The sequence below is a fragment of the Ranitomeya variabilis genome, chromosome 1 (assembly GCF_051348905.1).
Source record: "Ranitomeya variabilis isolate aRanVar5 chromosome 1, aRanVar5.hap1, whole genome shotgun sequence".
Classification (NCBI taxonomy): domain Eukaryota; kingdom Metazoa; phylum Chordata; class Amphibia; order Anura; family Dendrobatidae; genus Ranitomeya; species Ranitomeya variabilis.
In genome coordinates, this window is record NC_135232.1 from 687,558,201 (window position 1) to 687,582,042 (window position 23,842).

At 45.7% G+C, this 23,842-nt stretch overlaps 1 protein-coding gene across 4 annotated transcripts in view; it reads left to right on the forward strand.

Moving 5' to 3' along the window:
• The first annotated feature begins 299 nt into the window (after positions 1–299).
• Positions 300–23,842, forward strand: part of PPP1R36 (protein phosphatase 1 regulatory subunit 36) — a 48,544-nt gene continuing 25,001 nt past the window's right edge. Inside the window, exons 1-6 of one of the 4 annotated variants that reach the window (XM_077266125.1) lie at positions 313–600; positions 5,941–6,005; positions 8,854–8,978; positions 9,854–9,923; positions 20,236–20,334; positions 23,682–23,822. In XM_077266125.1, the coding sequence (XP_077122240.1) occupies positions 592–600; positions 5,941–6,005; positions 8,854–8,978; positions 9,854–9,923; positions 20,236–20,334; positions 23,682–23,822 (509 nt within the window). In that variant the 5' untranslated portion in view covers positions 313–591. Of the gene's footprint in view, positions 601–5,940; positions 6,006–6,047; positions 6,335–6,537; positions 6,621–8,853; positions 8,979–9,853; positions 9,924–20,235; positions 20,335–23,681; positions 23,823–23,842 lie in introns of those variants that run through there. The other 3 variants (XM_077266133.1, XM_077266140.1, XM_077266151.1) reach the window with 3 other exon arrangements.

A 23,842-nucleotide genomic window follows, 5' to 3' on the forward strand; every position in this document is an offset into this window, starting at 1 on the left:
TAAGAGTACACTTTTTCTACATATTCATTATGGTTGTTTACAACATTGTAAAATAACAAAGAAGAATTTCCACAAGCCGCTGATTTGGGGTTTGGATACAGCAGATGTGGACGGTGTATTCAGCGCTGCGTTATACGTAGCTTACAGGCTGGTAATATGGAATATCTGGCTGATTCCTATAATCACTATATCCTGTGTAATGGGAATTAGTAGCTGGCAGTGAACTTCTAAATAAACTGCAGGGAGTGGTGACAACTAATGATCTGTAATGTCCCCAAGATGAAAGGTACAAATATGGAAAATGATCATTATCGCAGTCCGAACACTGACACACAGGTTTATGGTTCAAACATTGTAACATCGGGACGTTTTGTTCTATCCTATTTTTTTTCTTTTTAATTTCCTGTCTGTCTCCCAGACCAGCAGCGACAGAGCTGCATCTAATCCTGTATCCCTGCCCCCGGCTGTAGCTAAGCCCGTGTGCCCGCGCCTCTGGCTCCGTCCGGCCCATTCACTGCGACAATAGAATAGTTACCAGGCGACACAGAAGCGCAGACAAACACTGGTTACAGTCCGGTCTGGTGACCGTCCATGGAGCAGGTAAGGGATCTCCCCCTCAGACACATCCCTAGAGATACACCGACCTTGCCTGCTGCTAGAAGTCACTTTTTAGTTAAATTTTTAAATAAAATCAAATATGATGAAATATCCTGCTACTATTTATACAATTCCATGTATTTATTGTGGTATGAATACAATGTAGCTATACCTGGCGTTCACCTAGTCAATGATCTTACAGATGGCAAATATGTGACGTAATCTTCAAGTATTTATTATTTACATATAATATTATAATCTAATATTACCCAATGGTTTCTTTTTACAAAGATAAAAAAAGCATAATATTATATGTAAGTAATAAATTGAAGATTATGTTACAAATGTGATTGTCAACCTGCCAGCTGTAAGGTCATTTACAAGGGGTATATACACACCCACGTAATAAATACAAACAGTACCGGTGCTGGTCTCAATTTCGGACTTACATTTGATAATGCCCTGTGCGATACTTTGTGTTGATGTGCCCCTTTTCATAATAACAGGCGCATTGCAGTATGTTGTCCTGCTAACAAAAATAAAACAGTACAATGGTGACTTGGCCCCGAAAAACATTGCTGTTGTTACCTAAGTACTAATTCTATACAGTACTACCACCACCATACACTACAAAAGTATTATATTGCACAATGCCACAGTAACCACACAACATGGATACTACCCTGCAGTGCTCATATAATGGCAACATATAGTGTCCATACATAAAGTAATCCTGATAACATTAGAATAAACTGCAACCGCGCAGTCAGACTCTGATTTTCTGCAACCGTGTAATCAGCTTCTGCTACAACATCACAGCCAGGCTCTGATTCACCCTGCAACTGTGCAGCCAGGCTCTGATTCACCCTGCAACTGTGCAGCCAGGCTCTGATTCATACTGCAACAGTGCAGCCAGGCTCTGATTCATGGTACAACCGCGCAGCCAGGCTCTGATTCATACTGCAACAGTGCAGCCAGGCTCTGGTTCATACTGCAACAGTGCAGCCAGGCTCTGATTCATACTGCAACAGCAAAGCCAGGCTCTGATTCATACTGCAACAGCGAAGCCAGGCTCTGATTCATACTGCAACAGCGAAGCCAGGCTCTGATTCATACTGCAACAGCGAAGCCAGGCTCTGATTCATACTGCAACAGTGCAGCCAGGCTCTGATTCATACTGCAACAGCGAAGCCAGGCTCTGATTCATACTGCAACAGTGCAGCCAGGCTCTGATTCATACTGCAACAGTGCAGCCAGGCTCTGATTCATACTGCAACAGCGAAGCCAGGCTCTGATTCATACTGCAACAGCGAAGCCAGGCTCTGATTCATACTGCAACAGTGCAGCCAGGCTCTGATTCATACTGCAACAGCGAAGCCAGGCTCTGATTCATACTGCAACAGCGCAGCCAGGCTCTGATTCATACTGCAACAGCGAAGCCAGGCTCTGATTCATACTGCAACAGCACAGCCAGGCTCTGATTCATACTGCAACAGCGAAGCCAGGCTCTGATTCATACTGCAACAGTGCAGCCAGGCTCTGATTCATACTGCAACAGCGAAGCCAGGCTCTGATTCATACTGCAACAGTGCAGCCAGGCTCTGATTCATACTGCAACAGTGCAGCCAGGCTCTGATTCATACTGTAACAGCGAAGCCAGGCTCTGATTCATACTGCAACAGTGCAGCCAGGTTCTGATTCATACTGCAACAGTGCAGCCAGGCTCTGATTCATACTGCAACAGTGCAGCCAGGCTCTGATTCATGCTGCCACAGTGCAGCCAGGCTCTGATTCATGCTACAACTGTTCTGCCAGGCTCTGATTCATGCTGCCACCACGCAGCCAGGTGTTGATTCATACTGCAACAGTGCAGCCAGGCTCTGATTCATGCTACAACCGCACAGCCAGGCTCTGATTCATACTGCAACAGCGAAGCCAAGCTCTGATTCATGCTACAACTGTTCTGCCAGGCTCTGATTCATGCTACAACTGTTCTGCCAGGCTCTGATTCATGCTGCCACCACGCAGCCAGGTGTTGATTCATACTGCAACTGTGCAGCCAGGCTCTGATTCATGCTGCAACTGTGCAGCCAGGCTCTGATTCATACTGCAGCAGCGAAGCCAGGCTCTGGTTCATACTGCAACTGTGCAGCCAGGCTCTGATTCATGCTGCCACCACGCAGCCAGGTGTTGATTCATGCTACAACCACGCAGTCAGGTTCTGAATTATGCTGCAACAGTGCAGCCAGGCTCTGATTCATGCTACAACAACACAGCCAGGCTCTGATTCATACTGCAACAGCGAAGCCAGGCTCTGGTTCATACTGCAACAGCGAAGCCAGGCTCTGATTCATCTTGCAACAGTGCAGCCATGCTCTGATTCATGCTACAACTGTTCTGCCAGGCTCTGATTCATGCTTCAACCGCGCAGCCAGGCTCTGATTCATGCTGCAACCGCGCAGCCAGGCTCTGATTCATGCTGCAACAGCGCAGCCGGGCGCTGATTCATATTGCAACTGTGCAGCCAGGCTCTGATTCATAATACAACAGCACAGCTGGGCTCTGATTCATGCTACTGAAGCGATGGCCGGGGGACCACCACGGTGCAGGAAGACTACTGTACACAAGATGAGGTGCAAACAACAAAGGGTAGATTTATTGGAAGGCAAGGAATGAAGTGGATGAGGAAGATGCAAACAGGGGTATGCAATGGCAAAAGATAATTTACAAGAGTTCTTTACCTTGTCCATAAAATAGCACAGTGCTCCAACTGTTGCAGACTCAATATATGTAACACAAGTAAATGCAAACAATAAACAAAGAATGATGCTACTCTACGTATAACATCCCTGGCCTTTACTAAGCAGGCCTCACTGCTGCCGTGTTCTGACTATTGAAGCCTACACTAGGCCTTGAGGTGTGCTCGAAACAGGAACAAACTCACGGTGATGTTGGGGACTCAGATCCAGTCCCGGGGTGCCCCCTACAGTCTAGTACGGTGGTGCTCACGGCTTTCTGCCAGCTCCGTGAAATGTGGTCTTCTCCTTGCTTCAGGGTCCAGGAGGTGCTCCTGGAAACTGTAAATCCCTTTCTCGGTATCTTCGTGGCTCCTCAAACTAACACAGGACAGCCACCCTTGCTGCACCTGGAAAAGACTGTGAAATCTCACAAGTCCACTCCGTTACAGGCTGGTGGTCCTCTCTTGCAGCTATATCAGGACACAGTTCTCCTCTCTTGCAGCTATAAGCACAAAGTTCTCTCTGCAGCAGTCTCAGCTCACACACACTGTTTAGGCTCCACCCCTGCCATCTGCACAGTCCAGTTCATTCACACAGTATATCCCAGGGGAGAAGCAGAACATTCCATCCTGCCAGACAAGGGGGTGCAGTCTCTTAAAGTAACAGCGTGTTCCTTACTGTCCATAACAGCACCACCCTCCTACACTACAACCGCGCAGCCATGCTCTGATTCTTCAACAGTGCAGCCAGGCTCTAATTCATACTGCATCCGCTCAGCCAGGCTCAGATTCATGCTACAACCACCCAGCCAGGCTCTGATTCATGCTAGAACAGCACAGCCAGGCTCTGATTCATACTGCATCCGCGCAGCCAGGCTCTGATTCATACTGCAGCACTGCAGCCAGGCTCTAGTTCATGCTACAACCGCGCAGCCAGGCTCTGATTTATGCTACAACCACGCAGCCAGGCTCTGATTCATGCTACAACAGCACAGCCAGGCTCTGATTCATACTGCAACAGTGCAGCCAGGCTCTAGTTCATGCTACAACCACGCAGCCAGGCTCTGATTTATGCTACAACCACGCAGCCAGGCTCTGATTCATGCTACAACAGCACAGCCAAGCTCCGATTCATACTGCAACAGCACAGCCAGGCTCTGATTCGTACTACAACCGTGCAGCGAGGCTCTGATTTATACTACAACCGTGCAGCCAGGCTCTGATTCATGCTACAACCGCGCTGCCAGGCTCTGGTTCATGCTGCAACCATGCAGCCAGGGTCTGATTCATACTACAACAGCACAGCCAGGCTCTGATTCATGCTACAACCATGCAGCCAGGCTCTGATTCATACTACAACTGCACAGCCAGGCTCTGATTCATGCTACAACCGTGCAGCCAGGCTCTGATTCATACTACAACAGCACAGCCAGGCTCTGATTTATGCTACAACCGTGCAGCCAGTCTCTGATTTATACTACAACCGCGCAGCCAGTCTCTGATTCATATTACAACCGTGCAGCCAGGCTCTGATTCATGCTACAACCACGCAGCCAGGCTCTGATTCATACTACAACAGCACTGCCTGGCTCTGATTCATGCTACAACCGCGCAGCCAGGCTCTGATTCATACTACAACAGCACTGCCTGGCTCTGATTCATGCTACAACCGAGCAGCCAGGTTCTGATTCATACTGCAACCGCGCAGCCAGGTTCTGATTCATACTGCAACAGAGCAGCCAGGCTCTGATTCATGCTAGTATGCTACAACCGCGCAGCCAGGCTCTGATTCATGTACAACCGCGCAGCCAGGCTCTAATTTATACTACAACTGCGCAGCCAGGCTCTGATTCATGCTACAACCGAGCAGCCAGGTTCTGATTCATACTGCAACCGCGCAGCCAGGTTCTGATTCATACTGCAACAGCGCAGCCAGGCTCTGATTCATGCTAGTATGCTACAACCGCGCAGCCAGGCTCTGATTCATGTACAACCGCGCAGCCAGGCTCTAATTCATACTACAACCGCGCAGCCAGGCTCTGATTCATGTACAACCACGCAGCCAGGCTCTAATTCATACTACAACCACGCAGCCAGGCTCTGACTCATACTGCATCTGCGCAGCCAGGCTCTGTTTCATGCTGCATCTGCGCAGCCAGGCTCTAATTCATACTACAACTGCGCAGCCAGGCTCTGATTCATGCTGCATCCGCGCAGCCAGGCTCTGATTCATGCTGCATCCGCGCAGCCAGGCTCTGATTCATGCTGCATCCGCGCAGCCAGGCTCTGATTCATGCTGCATCCGCGCAGCCAGGCTCTGATTCATGCTGCATCCGCGCAGCCAGGCTCTGATTCATGCTGCATCCGCGCAGCCAGGCTCTGATTCATGCTGCATCCGCGCAGCCAGGCTCTGATTCATGGTACAACACACAATTACAATTACACACACAATTACACAGGATAAAAACTCCTCTACTGATATTTGCATTTTACTTATTCTTCATTTTATTTAAAAAAGCTGCAGAAAATGTCCTCAGCTGCCTATATTCTGTACGTGTGAACAGCTAAAATCGAGATGTTATCTTTCTCCATCATTTTACCTACAGACAGAAAAAGTTCTTCCAGGAAAATGGTACTGGAAAGAGGAAACGAAAACACTTGAATTTACAAGGTATATTTTTTAATTTTATACTTTTACATTTATTTTATGGAAGGAACATGCCTGCCAGGATCCAGTGTTACTAAAGCTTTGGCAACGTCAGATCTAGGATGAATGTGCGGGGAGTACGAGAGTCTTGTATTGGGATGAATCAGGCCACTGTATGTCAGATACAATTGCTTCACCTGTATTATAAGTACAGTCACCTACAACTGAATGCAAAAAGGAAACCTGCACCATGCATCATAGTCCTACAGCTACATACGGCTGATACACAGGTTCAGCACATATGTCCAAACATGTGGTGTGAACATAATATCTCGGCTTCATATGGACAAATGGTAACGTTCCCACAACCTTTGTAATGGACCTATGGATAGTGGATCTGTGCCCTCAAATATTTCAGAAATAATTGTGCCCGTACTATAATTTAGAGTATTCTCTTCTGTCTATCCTATGGACCCATTATTTTCCCCAATCTTGTGATTGGTGAGGGTCCTGACAGTGGGACACCGAGCATTTATTATTTTCTGTTGTTATAGGTGATAAATCCTATGGACCCATTAAATTCTCCTACCTTCAAAAACAATATATTGGATCGTGAGCAACATTTATCGCCAACCACAGGTAGTGTTAAAGGCATGATCGCTGGTGGTCCCACTGCCAGGAAACTCACCCATCATGCGATTGCAGAATTTAATGTGAGACGAAAATTCTGATAAAATGTAAGTTCAGTTTGCAAGTCGCTCCCAACTGAAAAAAAGCTTATTTTGCTTAGTACGGTACGTAATATCTCACGGGTGCAATACTTTATCTATGTGCAGTTATCACGCAGGCATTGTGGACCAGCACTAGGGATCAGAAATGCATAACTGGTGTGTTTCTGTGGTCGGTGCAGAACAATGGCAGCCTTATATCAGCACACACGGCTTCTGGTTTGCTTTTTGCATAGCAAATAATCTTCTGGAACACATGTTCTGATCTGTCTTCTATTATCACATCTATTCTGTTGCAATGACTGGAACATTGGAGAATTTACAATATGATAATATCTTGGCACTGGCTGATCCTGGCCTTATAGTATTAGATTTCCAGCAGCATAGCCGGCCTTGCCAGACCACAATAGTCCATTTATAGCCCATCATCTGGCAGGACTTTACAATAGGCCATTGCTTTAGGTTGAGTGATATTTAAAGTCGGAGAAGAGATGGATCGTGGTATAGCTCATCTACTGTTCAGACATCTCTGAGTTTATCTGCTCCAGGAAAAGCTGGGTGGAAACATGTCGAACTCCACCATGGAGAAGGGCACTCTTCCTCCCATAGCGTGCAGAGCTGGGAGATAACCCTTATATATGGTAAGCAGGAAGGACAGAGAGGGATAATGACCCGTATTGTTTCATGAGTCAGTATTTTAGATGGTCGGGCGAAGTTGGTGATGCCATTTTACCAAGCACTTAGTGAACTCTGGTTTGGTATAAAAAAAAGACTAAAGTCGTTATTCTAAAGATGTTTAATACTGATGAACTGTCAATCAGAGATTATAGAACAGTGAGCGCCCCATTGATTCTCATAACTATTTAAAAAAAAGGTGAATTCGGATATTTGGTCAATCTGCATAAAAAATGGATACTAATATTTCAGAGAAAACATTTATGAAGTCGGATATAGGGGGTGCAGAAGTAACAGTTGTCCGGATCCTTGAAGAGTCAAAAACCTCTGCCTGATTCATCAATGGTTAAACCCCTCTGAGAAGACACCGGTATGACAAATACTACATAATAGGCGAGCGTCTTGTAGATTTTGCACTGGGGTCAAGGAACTTCAAATAGCACTGCTGATATCATAGTCCATTTTGGTTTATCCCATAGAATATTTTTGATGACAAGAATTCATAATAGGTATCTGGGAAATTTAGTTGATAGCCAAACCCTTTTCGGAACCATGACCTTCCAGACCCATTCTCCACTTCTTCAAACCCAATTGCTCTGTCGTCGACCTGATGGATGAAACCACTTGGAATAGCTGTTGTCCGGGAGGTTTCAGACAGGCTCAGTAGTACCCAGGAGACTTTCTGACTTTTCTTGGAGTGTAGTAGGTCTCCTTTGTTCCAGGAGCCTCCCTGATGTTCTGGAAGATTTGGAAACCATGGCTTAGCCTTCGAATTAAAGGGCTGTACTAATTTTCTTTCTTTAGGATGGTATTCTGTCATCTAGCTTCCTGCTTGCCGGGGAGCGTTGCACTCTTGAGTTTTCACAGTTTAGACCTATGCTATGGTCGACGTGACCATTTGGTTTGAACCGTGCACTCTCCCATGGTGCAAGCAGAGGCGGCCTTGCCTTGCAGCATCAACCAAGCACTGAAAATCTGAAGCTGGCTCAATCCTGAACAGCTCTTGCAAATTGTACAGCAAACAGTTTGCAAATGCATGCTATGTGCTTAGGAAACCAGCGACACTAATAAGACTGACGAGGTGGCCAGTAGCCCAGGCACGGAGAGGATTTTTAATAAGAGATAAATTGCACAGATGCTTGATTTTACAAGCATTTTGCAAATTTAACCATTTAGGCAGTTGAGACATCCCCTTTAAGAAACATGCTTGATAAGTTTTCAGGACATGGTTTTCAATCACGTTATACATTGATAACACTTACACGGGTATAATGTCAGGGTAAGAACCCACCTGAATTAGGTGACCTTTTTGTGGCAGGTGGGTTCACACAATTTCATCAAAATGCTAAAATCCTTACATTTAAGTGAACTCAGAAGTAAAGCAACTGAAAAATGTCTCAAATATTCAGTGTCTGATATCTATTATCATTTGTTGCAAATGTTTGTGTCCTAATCCACTATTATTTAAGACGATCAGACTTTCGTTGGGGACCTGGATCTAAATCTCCCGAAAGAAGTACCACTGACAGAATGACTAAATCTCCCAAACATAAGAAGACCCAACATGAATTTGTGACTCTAGATGATGTGAAAAGTAAGTGTTGTTCAAGTTATATGTGTAAAATCCCTGGAGAACATGTATATATAGAAGGAAGTTTTTCTGTCCAATGGCCTGTAAAGAGATAGCTGCCTGAGTTTCCTCGTGTTCCCACTGGCTCAATGGGCAGACAAGACCAAACCTCACTGAGTCCCAGATAAAGAGGAACGACCCCAGTGAGAGTAAGAGTGGAGTCATCATGAGGTGACTGGAGTAGGCCAGAAGAGTCAAAATCGGGTAAGGTCAAGAGAAGAGGGACTAGGCACCTAGTGAGATAATGGTAGGCAATGCCGAATGAAGTTAGAATTTCTAGGTGGGCACTGCCCAAGTAAACAAGATGACTGGTGGACTGGGGCCTGAAGGATATATTCAGGAGGGGGGACCATCGATGGTGCAGAAGTGGTGATAGTACCCTGGACCTAGAGCCTGAGGAAGCCAAAAAATTTCCTTAGCCACAAATAAAGAGACCAGTATTACAAATAGTAACCAATACTAGACCACAAGGCCCATTATAAATGTTGGCTTCATTCTTGGCTAATGTAGGATATAGTATTACAAATAACCAGTGATAAATATTACAGATGTTGCATGGAGGGGAGCCATAGCTTTCAAGTTATATTTCTGCCTAATCTCAGGGGTGTGATAATGGTCTGTCATAACATCTCTGAAAACTGCCAATTAATTTATGGATGATGTACAGCCTAGATAAGAAGAAGAAATGGATGGGATTTTGTAGTGGCTGCAGTCAGTAGGAGTTCCATCGGTCACACCCTTCGTTAATGATAATGTCAAGGCAGATCCAAGTTATCATCAGGTGCCAGATTAATGAAAACTTGAGAACACACGTCATGTATTAATCCACTGTTTTCCAGGAGTGGCATTAAACTTGATAGAAGAACAAGAACGACTTTACTTTACTTTTGGATTTTCCAGCATTTTCAGGTATGACCGATCCACAAATGACACATAAATCACAAGAGTCCCGATACTCATGCAGGTAGTAAATGCATCTGACGTGATCAGTAAAGTTACAGATAACAGAACCTAGAAACTTCTCTTCGCATTACTGTTAGGCTGGTTTCACACTTGCGTTTTTATCTGCATGCGTTTTAAAAAAAAACGCATGTGTGAAAAACGCATGTAAACGCGGTAAAACGCATGCGTTTTTTAGACGCATGCGTTTTTATAGAAAAACACAAGAAAACACAAGAAAAAACAAGAAAACCCTAACCCTACCCCTAACCCTAACCCTAAACGTGACTGAAATACGTGGCACTGAAATACGTGCAACTGAAATACGTGGTACTTAAATACGTGGCACTTAAATACGTGGCATGTGGCACTTAAATACGTGGCACGTGGCACTTAAATACGTGGCACGTGGCACTTAAATACGTGGCACGTGGCACTTAAATACGTGGCACGTGGCACTTAAATACGTGGCACGTGGCACTTAAATATGTGGTACTTAAATACGTGGCACTTAAATACGTGGCACTTTAATACGTGGCACGTGGCACTTAAATATGTGGCACGTGGCACTTAAATACGTGGCACGTGGCATACGTGGCACTGAAATACGTGATACGTGGCACTTAAATACGTGGCAATATGACTGTCAGAAAATGTTCATTAAACGGTTAGGGGTGAGGTTAGGGGTAGATTAGGGTTAGGGTTTGGATCCCTTTATCACCTTGATGGTGGTGGGTGGCTTTTCAGTGTGTTTTATGGTTTTTTTCTATAAAAACGCATGCGTTTTTAGCGCAAACAAACGCATGTGCTTAAAAACGCATGCGTTTACATAGACAGTAATGCATTTTTTTTGCCGCGAAAAAACGCATGCGTTTTTTCGCGGCAAAAAAACGCGCAAGAAAATACTGCAGGTAGCATTTTTGAAAATGAACGCATGCAGACAAAAAACGCATGCGTTTGAAAACGCGACCAAACGCATGTGCAAAAAAAACGCATGCGTTTTCAATGTTAAATATAGGGGGGAAAAACGCATGCGTTTTTTGTGCAAAAAACACTGCAGACAAAAACGCAAGTGTGAAACCAGCCTTAGGTGACGTGTTAGGGATCCTGTAAGAGAGTGGGGATATTTGTCTCCCAGGGTTGTGTTCGCCTTTGGGGACAATTTTTTTTACTTTAATGCATGTATTTGGGGCTAAAATAATTGTTGCTAAATGTTTGCATTGTTCGGCTTTTACAAGCTTTTATTCCCTGCACATTAGACTTTGATGTGGTCTGTGGTTATAAATGAGCTGAAAAGAGCTGAGAAAAAGAGTGATGAAAGAGTCACAAACTCCCTGTCAGAGACTTATAACGAGCTGACTAATGGATTCTCAGTTAGCTCATTCTGCAGCCAGCAATAGAACGGTACAAATCAAAGACTATAGAAGGCAAACGGTGCAAGATTTTAGTGAAATCCGATTGTAAAAATTATTTTTTAAGGCCCAATTACATGCATTTACCTAAAATAAAAAAATAGTTCCTATAGGTAAATAATCTCTTTACTTCTGTTGTGTTTAGCTGGAACTCCCCCTTGTACAGTCAAACTGCAAAAGTTTAAAGTGCCAACAAGTTGAGTGATGATGAGGTTATGTGGGACATGATGTCCATTTAATTTAATTGCATATTTTACTTATTTATAAAAGATATGTTTAAAATGGAGCCGGTGCATGGTCTTCATGGCAGGTGGGGTGTGCCAGGGTAACTGCTGATGAGAGGAATGAAGTGTGTCATAACAAATTAGTGGGGTGAAAAGTTCTGGTAATGTCTACAAGTTTAAGGTAAGGGGTTTTCTCGCCAAGGATAACCAGTTGATTTTCCTGGCCCTTTAGTCAGCCAGTGATGGTCTGTGCCAAGTGCAGTTAGAGGTTCCAGGAAAGTTCTGTCTAGGTAAGCAAGGCTAATGGTGGGAGAAGGCCTGGAGGATATGTATAGGAGGGTACCATCCAGGAAGAGGGTGATAGACAGCAGTAGTAGGTGAGGGTCTGGAGGATATGTTGAGGGGAAACTGTACAGGAAGAGCATGGCATGGACTAGTAGTGGGTGAGGGTATGGAGGACATGCTCAGGAGAAGAGAGCTCAGGAAGAGCGTGATAGACACCAGTAGTGGGTGAGGGTCTGGAGAATATGTTCAGGGGGAACTGTACAGGAAGAGAGTGACATGCATTAGTCTTCTGTGAGGGTCTGGAAGATATGTTCAGGAGGGGAAAATCCAGGAAGAGTGCAAAAGGATCTAGTAGTAGGTGAGGGTCTGGAGGATATTCAGAGGGGACTGTACAGGAAGAGTGTGGTAGGCATCAGTAGTGGGTGAGGGTCTGGAGGATGTGTTCAGGAGGGGAAGTTCAGGAAAAGTGGGATAGGCACCAGTAGTTAGTGAGGGTCTGGAGGATATGCTCAGGAGGGAAAAGTTCAGGAAAAAAGTGATAGATACCAGTAGTTACATAGTTACATAGTTATTAAGGTTGAAGGAAGACTTTAAGTCCATCTAGTTCAACCCATAGCCTAAACTAACATGCCCTAACATGTTGATCCAGGGGAAGGCAAAAAAAACCCATGTGGCAAGAGTAAGCTCCACCATGGGGAAAAAAATTCCTTCCCGACCCCACATACGGCAATCAGACTAGTTCCCTGGATCAACGCCTTCTCAAGGAATCTAGTGTATATACCCTGTAACATTATATTTTTCCAGAAAGGTATCCAGTCCCCTCTTAAATTTAAGTATTGAATCACTCATTACAACATCATACGGCAGAGAGTTCCATAGTCTCACTGCTCTTACTGTAAAGAATCCGCGTCTGTTATTATGCTTAAACCTTTTTTCCTCCAGACGTAGAGGATGCCCCCTTGTCCCTGTCACCGGTCTATGATTAAAAAGATCATCAGAAAGGTCATTGTACTGTCACCTCATATATTTATACATTAACATAAGATCACCCCTTAGTCTTCGTTTTTCCAAACTAAATAGCCCCAAGTGTAATAACCTATCTTGGTATGGCAGACCCCCCAGTCCTCTAATAACCTTGGTCGCTCTTCTCTGCACCCGCTCCAGTTCAGCTATGTCTTTCTTATACACCGGAGACCAGAACTGTGCACAGTATTCTAAGTGTGGTCGCACTAGTGACTTGTATAGAGGTAAAATTATGTTCTCCTCATGAGCATCTATGCCTCTTTTAATGCATCCCATTATTTTATTTGCCTTTGTAGCAGCTGCCTGACACTGGCCACTGAATATGAGTTTGTCATCCACCCATACACCCAGGTCTTTTTCATTGACGGTTTTGCCCAGAGTTTTAGAGTTGGTGAGGGTCTGGAGGATATGTTCAGGGTGAACTTTACAGGAAGAGTGTGACATGCACTAGTAGTGGGTGAGTGTCTGGAGGATATGTTCAGGGGGAACTGTACAGGAAGACTATGACAAGCACTGGTAGTAGATGAGGGTATGCTCAGGAGGGGAAAGTCCAAGAAAAGTGTGATAGGCATCAGTAGTGGGTGAGGGTTTGGAGGATATGTTAAGGGGGAACTGTACAGGAATAATGTGATGGGCACCAGTAGTGGGCGATGGTCTGAGGATATGCTCATGGAGAACTGTACAGGAAGAGTGTGACATGCACTAGTAATGAGAGATGGTTTAGACAATATGCTCAGGATGGGAAAGTTCATGAAAAGTACAATAAGCACCAGTAGTGGGTGAGGGTCTGGAGGATATGTTTAGGGGGAACTGTACAGGAAGATTGTCAGGATCAGAAAGATGTGCTCAGCAGAGGAAAGTAGGAAGAGGATATGTTCAGAGGGAACTGTTTAGAAAGAGTGCGACATGCACTAGTAGTGGGTGAAGTTCCAGAGGGTATTGTCACAGGGATACCGCGACAGAGAGGGGCCAGAAGATCGTGGCGTCTGGTTTCATGAACTCCAGCACTGGTTGGAAGTACTTCACCATCCTATTAAACAGTGCAGTTTTTTCTTTGCTGGCAGTACAAGAGTTAATCTGTTCAGTTGAAGCTCCTGGAACTTTCCTACCAGGATTGTCTCAGCTGTTCAATGTTGGACACTATCCTCTATTATACTGTATATGCTCACCTCTGGCACTTAGTAATTACTGCCTGGTTTGGAGTTGGAGGTGTAGTTCGTGGTTGGAGTTGGCATTTGGAGATTTATTCAGGAGACTGTTGCTTGGAGTTTTGTTTGTGTGCACATCCTCATCCTCTCCTATTTGGTTTCATCTTCCTTTAAGGCCATGTTCACACGTTCCTGATTTCCCTGCTGTTTTTTCTGCACTAAAAACCTCAGCTCTTGGCAGAAAACGCAGGTGCGGTTTTTGGTGCGTTTTGGTGCGTTTTTTGGTGCGGTTTTTGATGCGGTTTTTAGTGCGGTTTTTTTATGCAGTTTTCTCTGCAGATTGTCTGTGTTTGACACAAATAAAGCTTTAACTGCAGTGGGGGAAAAAAAAAAAAGAAATGATGTCATTTCCTTGTCCAACCCTTTTCTTCTTCCATCCTCCATTTTGGGACTAAACACCAAAATGAGTGGACGTGTTTTGAATGACAGCGCTCCACAGAGTGCTGAGCGTAGGCCAGATCACAGCCCGCGGATCCAGCTCTATCCAGCTATTTAAGGCTACGTTCACATTTGCGGTCGGGCGCCGCAGCGTCGCCGCATGCGTCATGCGCCCCTATATTTAACATGGGGGCGCATGGACATGCGTCGCACTTGCGTTTTGCGCCGCATGCGTCACTGCGGCGCACGCGTCCGGGTGCAGAGGACGCAGCAAGTTGCATTTTTGCTGCGTCCAAAATCAATCAAAAAAAGGACGCATGCGGCGCAAAACGCAGCGTTGTGCATGCGTTTTGCTGCATTTTTGTTTGCGCCGACGCTGCGGCGCACAACGCAAATGTGAACGTAGCCTTAGTGCCACGTATTTAAGTGCCACGTATCACATATTTCAGTGCCACGTACTTAAGTGCAACGTATTTAAGTGCCACGTATCACGTATTTCAGTGCCACGTATTTCAGTGCCACGTATTTAAGTGCCACGTATCACGTATTTCAGTGCCACATATTTCAGTGCCACGTATTTAAGTGCCACGCATTTAAGTGCCACGTATTTAAGTGCCACATATCACGTATTTCAGTGCCACGTATTTAAGTGCCACGTATTTAAGTGCCACGTATTTAAGTGCCACGTATCATGTCGTTAAGTGCCACGTATTTAAGTGCCACGTATCACGTATTTAAGTGCCACGTATTTAAGTGCCACGTATTTCAGTGCCACGTATTTAAGTGCCACGTATCACGTATTTAAGTGCCACGTATTTAAGTGCCACGTATTTAAGTGCCACGTATCACGTATTTAAGTGCCACGTATCACGTATTTAAGTGCCACATATCACGTATTTAAGTGCCACGTATTTAAGTGCCACGTATTTAAGTGCCACGTATCACGTATTTAAGTGCCATGTATCACGTATTTAAGTGCCACGTATTTAAGTGCCACGTATCACGTATTTAAGTGCCATGTATCACGTATTTAAGTGCCACGTATCACGTACTTAAGTGCCACGTATCACGTATTTAAGTGCCACGTATTTAAGTGCCACGTATCACGTATCACGTGCCACGTATCACGTATTTCAGTGCCACGTATTTCAGTTGCACGTATTTTTGCTATTGTAAGGTGGCATTAATCCCGGTTAATAATGGAGAGGCGTCAATAAGACGCCTATCCATTATTAATGCTATTAAAATGATAAAATGATAAAAAAAAAATATAGGGGGACCCCCCCCCCAAAAAAAAAATGACATAGGGTCCCCCTATATTTTTAGGCCAGAAAGGCTAGGCAGACTGCTGCGGGCCAATATTTGTGGCCTGGGAAGGGGTTAAAATACCCATGGCTGTTCCCAGGCCATGAATATGAAGCCCACAGCTGTCTGCGTAGCCTTTCTGGCTCAGAAATAAAGGGAGAGCCCCCCCAAAAAAAAGTGTTGGGGTCCCCCTATATTTTTAGGCCAGAAAGGCTACGCAGACAGCCGTGGGCTTATATTCATAGCCTAGGAAAGGGGCCATGGATATTTGCCCCCCCCCTGGCTACAAATATAAGCCCGCAGCCGCCCCAGAAAAGGCGCATCAAAATGATGTGCCAATTCCGGCACTTAGCCCCTCTCTTCCCACTTCCTTTAGCGGTGGGATATGGGGTAATGAGGGGTTAATGTCACCTTGCTATTGTAAGGTGGCATTAAGCCCGGTTAGTAATGGAGAGGCGTCAATAAGACGCCTATCCATTATTAATCCAATGAAAGGGTTAAAAAAAAACACAAACACTAGAAAAAAAATATTTTAATGAAATAAAGACACCCACTTTTTGACCATATTTTATTGTATGCTCAATCCGTCCTGAAGACCCTCGACCTGAAAAAGATGCAAAATAAAAAAACAAATTCATACTCCCTGGCCCTGTCCGCAGAAATCCATCGAGGGTCCCACGAAGATCTTCCATGGAGAACAGACACATCCAGAGATATGTCTGCTCTCCACGGCTGCAGCAACACACTGACAGGAGCCATAGTTCCTGTCGGTGTGTCACTGCGCATGCGCGAGCGAGTTTACCGGCGGTCATTGACCCCGGCACTCTCGCTTAACGGCAGTGCTGCGTGGGAAAGTTCACCGCAGCTGTACTGCCGTTAACCGAGACGCCGGAGCCATTGAACTCCGGAACAGTACGCGATACACTGCTAGGAGCTTTGCTCCTGGCAGTGTATCGCCGGAGAGCAGCCGATCGGCATGGGACACTCGTTTTATGGATTCTGCGGACAGGGAGTATGGATTTGATTTTTTATTTTGGGATTTTTTTCTAGGGGATCGAGGGCTTCGCCTACCAGTGTGCTGTTGGTGAGTATATACTCTGTGTTATATGTTGTATGTACTGTGTGTCATGTATGTGTATTGTGTGTGTTTTGTGTAACTTTACAACTGTGCTAAGTCGCCGGACACAGGGACAACTCTCCCATCCTAATACCGGATGGGAGTAGTAGTCCCATACGGCGACTTAGCACAATGGTGGCACTAGCGTCGCATGGGGACACACACTCACACACACACACACACACAAACATATACATACACACACACACATATACATACATACACACACACACACACACACACATACACACACACACACACACACACACACACACACACACACACACACATACCAAATCTATCAAACAGCCGACATCGATCCCAATGCGACGGTATGCCTCCATGTCTCTTCGGGATACAGGAGCACACTCCGCCCACGCACTTCCGCCCACGCACTTCCGCCCGCTTCCCCGCACTTCCTGCTGCAGCGGTTTCTCCACCCATAACCGCAATAAAACCCGCAGATATATTTTTGATCTGCGGGTTTTACTGCGGGTTTGACCTCACAATGGAGGTCTATGGGTGCAGAACCGCTGCAGTTCCGCACAAAGAAGTGACATGGTCCTTCTTTTTTACCGCAGCTATTCAGTGCGGCTTTTTTAGTGAATTTCTGCATCATGTGCACAGCGTTTCCTGTTTTCCATAGGGTTACATTGTACTGTACCCTGCATGGAAAACAGCTGCGGACCCGCAGCGGCAAAATCGCTGCGGTTCCGCGGTAAAAAACGCATTGTGTGAACATGGCCTCAATCTTCTCTGTTCTACTCTGTTGTTTGGTGAGGTTTTTTTTTGTATGATTGTTGTCATGGGTTTACCGCAACAGAGAGGAGCCAGAAGATCACAGCATCTGATTTCTCCTGCTCCTGCACGGATAACAAGCACTTCACCTTTTTAATAAACTGTGTAAATTTATTTTGGCAGTGCAGGGGTTAATCTGCTCTGCTGAGAGATCCTGGCACTAAGGCTCTCAGCTGTGCACTTTTAGCCACTCTCATCTCCTATGTAAACTGAGTCTTGGCTGGTACTCATTGTCAGAGCTAGCTTTTGCTGCATGACTGGGGGTTGCTTCTGGTGGTTATTGGAGAAAGGTGTTTGGTGGATTTATCTGTGACTGTTGTTAGGTTTTGAATGTGTGATAATTTCTTCTCCTACTTTGGTTTTCGGCTGTCCTCCACTCCCCGGCGCATCCCTTTGTTGGTTATGTGTGTATATTTGTATGTTTGGTATTTTTCGTTACCTCTGCTCATATTACCTTGTTAGTCTGGTTGGTGTATTGCGGTCCCCTACTACTCCCCTCTTCCCTGGGGGGGAAGGGTACAGACTGAGGGCGGATTCAGGAGCTAATGCAAGGTGTGTGGCCCCGTCATTTTCACCATCAGAAGTAACCCAGGCAACAGGATAAGGTAGGGCGTCCCATAGCATTAGGGACAGGGAAGGAGACCCTGGTCCCGGGACACGCGGCCACAGAGTCGTAACAATTGTTATTTTCATTCATCCTTGTCCATCTTCTCTTCTTTGTGTGGTTATTGTTATCCATGCACTTCGCTTCCCAGATCTAGGAGCATAGCAAGGCAAGTGAACTAGCCATTTCCACATTCAGGAGTAATCCCGTGGGACAGAGATAGATTAGGATTCCCCTAGTTCTAGGGACCTGGTTAGCACCCACAGTCCCAAGGCACTGTGTGACAGATATGCTCAGGAGGGGACTGTCCAGAAAGAGTGCAAACAGGACTAGTAGTGAGTGAGGGTCTGGAAGATATGTTAAGGTGTAAAGGTACCTTCACACTAAGTGACACTGCAGCGATACAGACAACGATGCCGATCGCTGCAGCGTCACTGTGTGGTCGCTGGAGAGCTGTCACACAGACAGCTCTCCAGCGACCAACGATGCCGAGGTCCCCGGGTAACCAGGGTAAACATCGGGTTGCTAAGCGCAGGGCCGCGCTTAGTAACCCGATGTTTACCCTGGTTACCAGTGTAAAATGTAAAATAACAAACAGTACATACTCACATTCGCGTCCCCCGGCGTCCGCTTCCCTGCACTGACTGAGCGCCGGCCCTAACAGCAGAGCGGTGACGTCACCGCTGTGCTGTGCTTTTACTTTACGGCCGGCGCTCAGTCAGTGCAGGAAGCGGACGGCGAGGGACGTGTGACAGACATCAGAGGGTGAGTATGTACTATTTGTTTTTTTTACTTTTACGATGGTAACCAGGGTAAACATCGGGTTACTAAGCGCGGCCCTGCGCTTAGTAACCCGATATTTACCCTGGTTACCATTGTAAAACATCGCTGGCATCGTTGCTTTTGCTGTCAAACACAACGATACACGGCGATCTGACAACCAAATAAAGTTCTGAACTTTCCTAAACGACCAGCGATATCACAGCAGGATCCTGATCGCTGCTGCGTGTCAAACACAACGATATCGCTATCCAGGACGCTGCAACGTCACGGATCGCTAGCGATATCGTTTAGTGTGAAGGTACCTTAACTGTACAAGAAGAGTGCGATAGGCACCAGTACTGGGTGAGGGTCTGGAGGATATGCTCAGTAGAACACCGTAAAGGAAGAGTGCTATAGGCATCAGTAGTGGGTTAGGGTCTGGAGGATAGGCTCAGTAGGGGGCCATCCAGGTAGAGTGCTATAGGCACCAGTAATAGGTGAGGGCTTGAACTAAAAGAATAGTGTGTGAATAGAACAAAGCTGCCATAACAGCAGTGTGAGTGTGAATCTTGTGGAAAGAACTGGGGAGTGTTCAAAAGGGTGTGACAGAGCTTAAAGTGTAGACTGACGGACACAGTGATTGGATTCTAGGAGGCGACATGAGCCCAGACACACCATAGGAAGAGTTTGTGCATATACTGAATTAGGATTGTGTTTGGTAACGTTAAAAGCGTATGTGCCTTCATACAGGACATAGGATAAAGATCAGGGTGTTAGTTTTGCTGCTAGCCTTGGTATCTTGTTGGGGAGCCATGTACTCAGCCTGACTGCAGAAGGCACCAAGACCTCCAGCCTGTCCTTACAATCTTAAAATTAATTTAGATATTTTTTCTTGCACTGATGATGGATAATGGACAGGGCTGTCCCTGCCAGCATTATACATGGGTTACTGAGATTTAGTATTGGTGCATCAATATCGGCAGTCATGTCGGATTTGTGCTGCCCCGCTACTCAATGACCATGAATTTTTCATATGTAGATCACCAATCAATGATCGGTCGGACATGAGAAATTCATTGCATCTCCATGTACACTAAATTATCTTGCAGGTAAAAAAAAAGAATTTTGTTTTATATTAACTATTTATTCCATCCTTTTATATTTAGATCCCAGCAACTTGATGATTTCCTCATGGCCCTGATAAACTACTTGTATTGTTTTTTGATAAAACAGTCACGTAGTAGACAACCCAAATCTTTTCTGCCGTAAGTGTTTTTATGTATGATATTTATATATATATACTAGATGGTGGCCAGATTCTAACGCATCGGGTATTCTAGAATATGTATGTAGTTTACTTATGAAGATTTTAGAATAATACATTGAATACACAGGATTCGGCCGGCCGGAAGCGTGGTTCAAATCCCGTGCCAATTCACGGCAGGACTGCGCCTGTCGCTGATTGTTCGCAGCCGGCCACGTAGTATATAGCACAGCCACGTAGTATATAACAGCCCACGTAGTAAATAGCACAGCCACGTAGTAAATAGCACAGACACGTAGTAAATAGCACAGCCACGTAGTATATAGCACAGTCACGTAGTATATAGCACAGTCACGTAGTGTATAGCACAGCCCATGTAGTATATTGCACAGCCACGCAGTACATTGCGCAGCCCACGCAGTACATTGCGCAGCCCACGCAGTACATTGCGTAGCCCACGCAGTACATTGCGCAGCCAACGCAGTACATTGCGCAGCCCACGCAGTACATTGCTCAGCCCACGCAGTACATTGCACAGCCAGCGCAGTACATTGCGCAGCCAACGCAGTACATTGCGCAGCCCACGCAGTACATTGCGCAGCCCACGTAGTACATTGCGCAGCCCACGTAGTACATTGCGCAGCCTATGTAGTATATTTTGCAGCCCACGTTGTATATTGCGCTGCCCACGTAGTACATTGCGCAGCCCACGTAGTACATTGTGCAGCCAACGTTGTACATTGCGCAGCCCACGTAGTATATTGCGCAGCCCACGTAGTATATTGCGCAGCCCGCGTAGTATATTGCGCAGCCCACGTTGTATATTGCGCAACCCACGTTGTATATTGCGTAGCCCACGTTGTATATTGCGCAGCCCACGTTGTATATTGCGCAGGCAACGTAGTATATTGCGCAGCCCATGTTGTATATTGCGCAGCCCATGTAGTATATTGCGCAGCCCACGTTGTACATTGTGCAGCCCACGTTGTACATTGCGCAGCCCACGTTGTATATTGCGCAGCCCACGTTGTATATTGCGCAGCCCACGTAGTATATTGCGCAGCCCACATAGTATATTGCGCAGCCCACGTTGTATATTGCGCAGCCCACGTTGTATATTGCGTAGCCCACTTTGTATATTGCGCAGCCCACGTTGTATATTGCGCAGCCCACGTAGTATATTGCGCAGGCAACGTAGTATATTGCGCAGCCCATGTTGTATATTGCGCAGCCCACGTTGTATATTGCGCAGCCCACATTGTACATTGCGCAGTCCACGTTGTACATTGCGCAGCCCATGTTGTACATTGCGCAGCCCATGTTGTATATTGTGCAGCCCACGTAGTATATTGCGCAGTCCACGTAGTATATTGCGCAGCCCACGTTGTATATTGCGCAGCCCACGTAGTATATTGCGCAGGCAACGTAGTATATTGCGCAGCCCATGTTGTATATTGCGCAGCCCATGTTGTATATTGCGCAGCCCATGTAGTATATTGCGCAGCCCACGTTGTACATTGTGCAGCCCACGTTGTACATTGCGCAGCCCACGTTGTATATTGCGCAGCCCACGTTGTATATTGCGCAGCCCACGTAGTATATTGCGCAGCCCACATAGTATATTGCGCAGCCCACGTTGTATATTGCGCAGCCCACATTGTATATTGCGTAGCCCACTTTGTATATTGTGCAGCCCACGTTGTATATTGCGCAGCCCACGTAGTATATTGCACAGCCCATGTTGTATATTGCGCAGCCCACGTTGTATATTGCGCAGCCCACATTGTACATTGCGCAGCCCACGTTGTACATTGCGCAGCCCACGTTGTACATTGCGCAGCCCATGTTGTATATTGCGCAGCCCACGTAGTATATTGCGCAGTCCACGTAGTATATTGCGCAGCCCACGTTGTATATTGCGCAGCCCACATTGTATGTTGCGCAGCCCACGGTGTACATTGCGCAGCCCACGTTGTATATTGCGCAGCCCACGTTGTATATTGCGCAGCCCACGTAGTATATTGCGCAGCCCACGTTGTATATTGCGCAGCCCACATAGTATATTGCGCAGCCCACGTAGTATATTGCGCAGGCCACGTAGTATATTGCGCAGCCCATGTTGTACATTGCGCAGCCCACGTTGTATATTGCGCAACCCATGTATATAGCAATGTGGGCATGATATCCCTGTAAAAAAAAAAAAGAATCAAAATAAAAATAGTTATACAGTATACTCACCTTCTGTTGGCGCCTGTATCCAGGAAGCGGTTACCGACGCTTGGGATCCACCAAAGCTCCGCTGAGCCGCTCGCGCTGGCCGCCATCTTCCGTTCCCACGATGCATTGCTAAATTACCCAGATGACTTAGCGGTCCCGCTAAGTCTTCTAGGTAATTTCGCAATGCATCGCCGGGAACGGAAGATGGCGGCTGGCGCGAGCAGCTCGACGGACTACGGAGAGTCAGTATAGCAGGTTTTTTGTTTTTTTATTATTTTTAACATTACATTTTTTTAGTATTGATGCCGCATAGGCAGCATCAATAGTAAAAAATTGGGGACACACAGAGTTAATAGCAGCGGTTACAGAGTGCGTTACCCACAGCATAACGCAGTCCGTTACCTCCGGCATTAACCCTGTGTGAGCGGTGACCGGAGGGGTGTATGCGGGCGCCCGGCACTGAGTGCGGGGAGTAAGGAGCGGCCATTTTCTTCCGGACTGTGCGCGTCGCTGATTGGTCGTGGCAATGGTCGTGGGCGTTTTGCCACGACCAATCAGCGACTTGGATTCCATGACAGACAGAGGCCGCGACCAATGAATATCTGTGACAGACAGACAGAAGGACAGAAAGACGGAAGTACCCCTTAGACAATTATATAGTAGATATATATAGGTAAAAAAAGTTATATGTTATACTGGGGTTTTGTATAAATATCAGACACATCCTTAAAGGGGTTGTCTTGTGAAACATAGAGTTTATAAAAGACAAAACAGTGCAATTTTTTTTACTGAAACCCAATGGTAAAAATGATTTTTATCCCCAAATACATGCATTTAAGTAAGAAAAGAAGATGTCCCTATAGACAACCCCTTTAACTTAACTGAGCGCTTATGATGCCTTCGCTATAATAAAGTACAATATATAACAGTTTCCAGAATTAAAATCAACAAAGCATGGAATGTTCTAGGTGAGTTCAGCTCTGAAGCTTGCAGAATTGTAAATGCAGCTCTGAAATATAATACAGGTTGTAAATTATCAGGGCAAGTTAAGAAATTTAATGTATTTATAATGTTCCTACATTTTTAGAATGATTCTGAATTTAACCTGTAAAATATTCTTTCTCTTCCTAGGAGACCAAAAGTTCTAGAAGAAGAAGAGATGGCGACCCTTAACAAGACACTAGAGGTTGCAATGAAGCACCTTGCTTTTAAGTACTCCGTTCTTGTACTTGGACAGGGGATGGCCAAACAACACCATTTGGCATGTGGAAAGTATGATATCCCTAGATAAC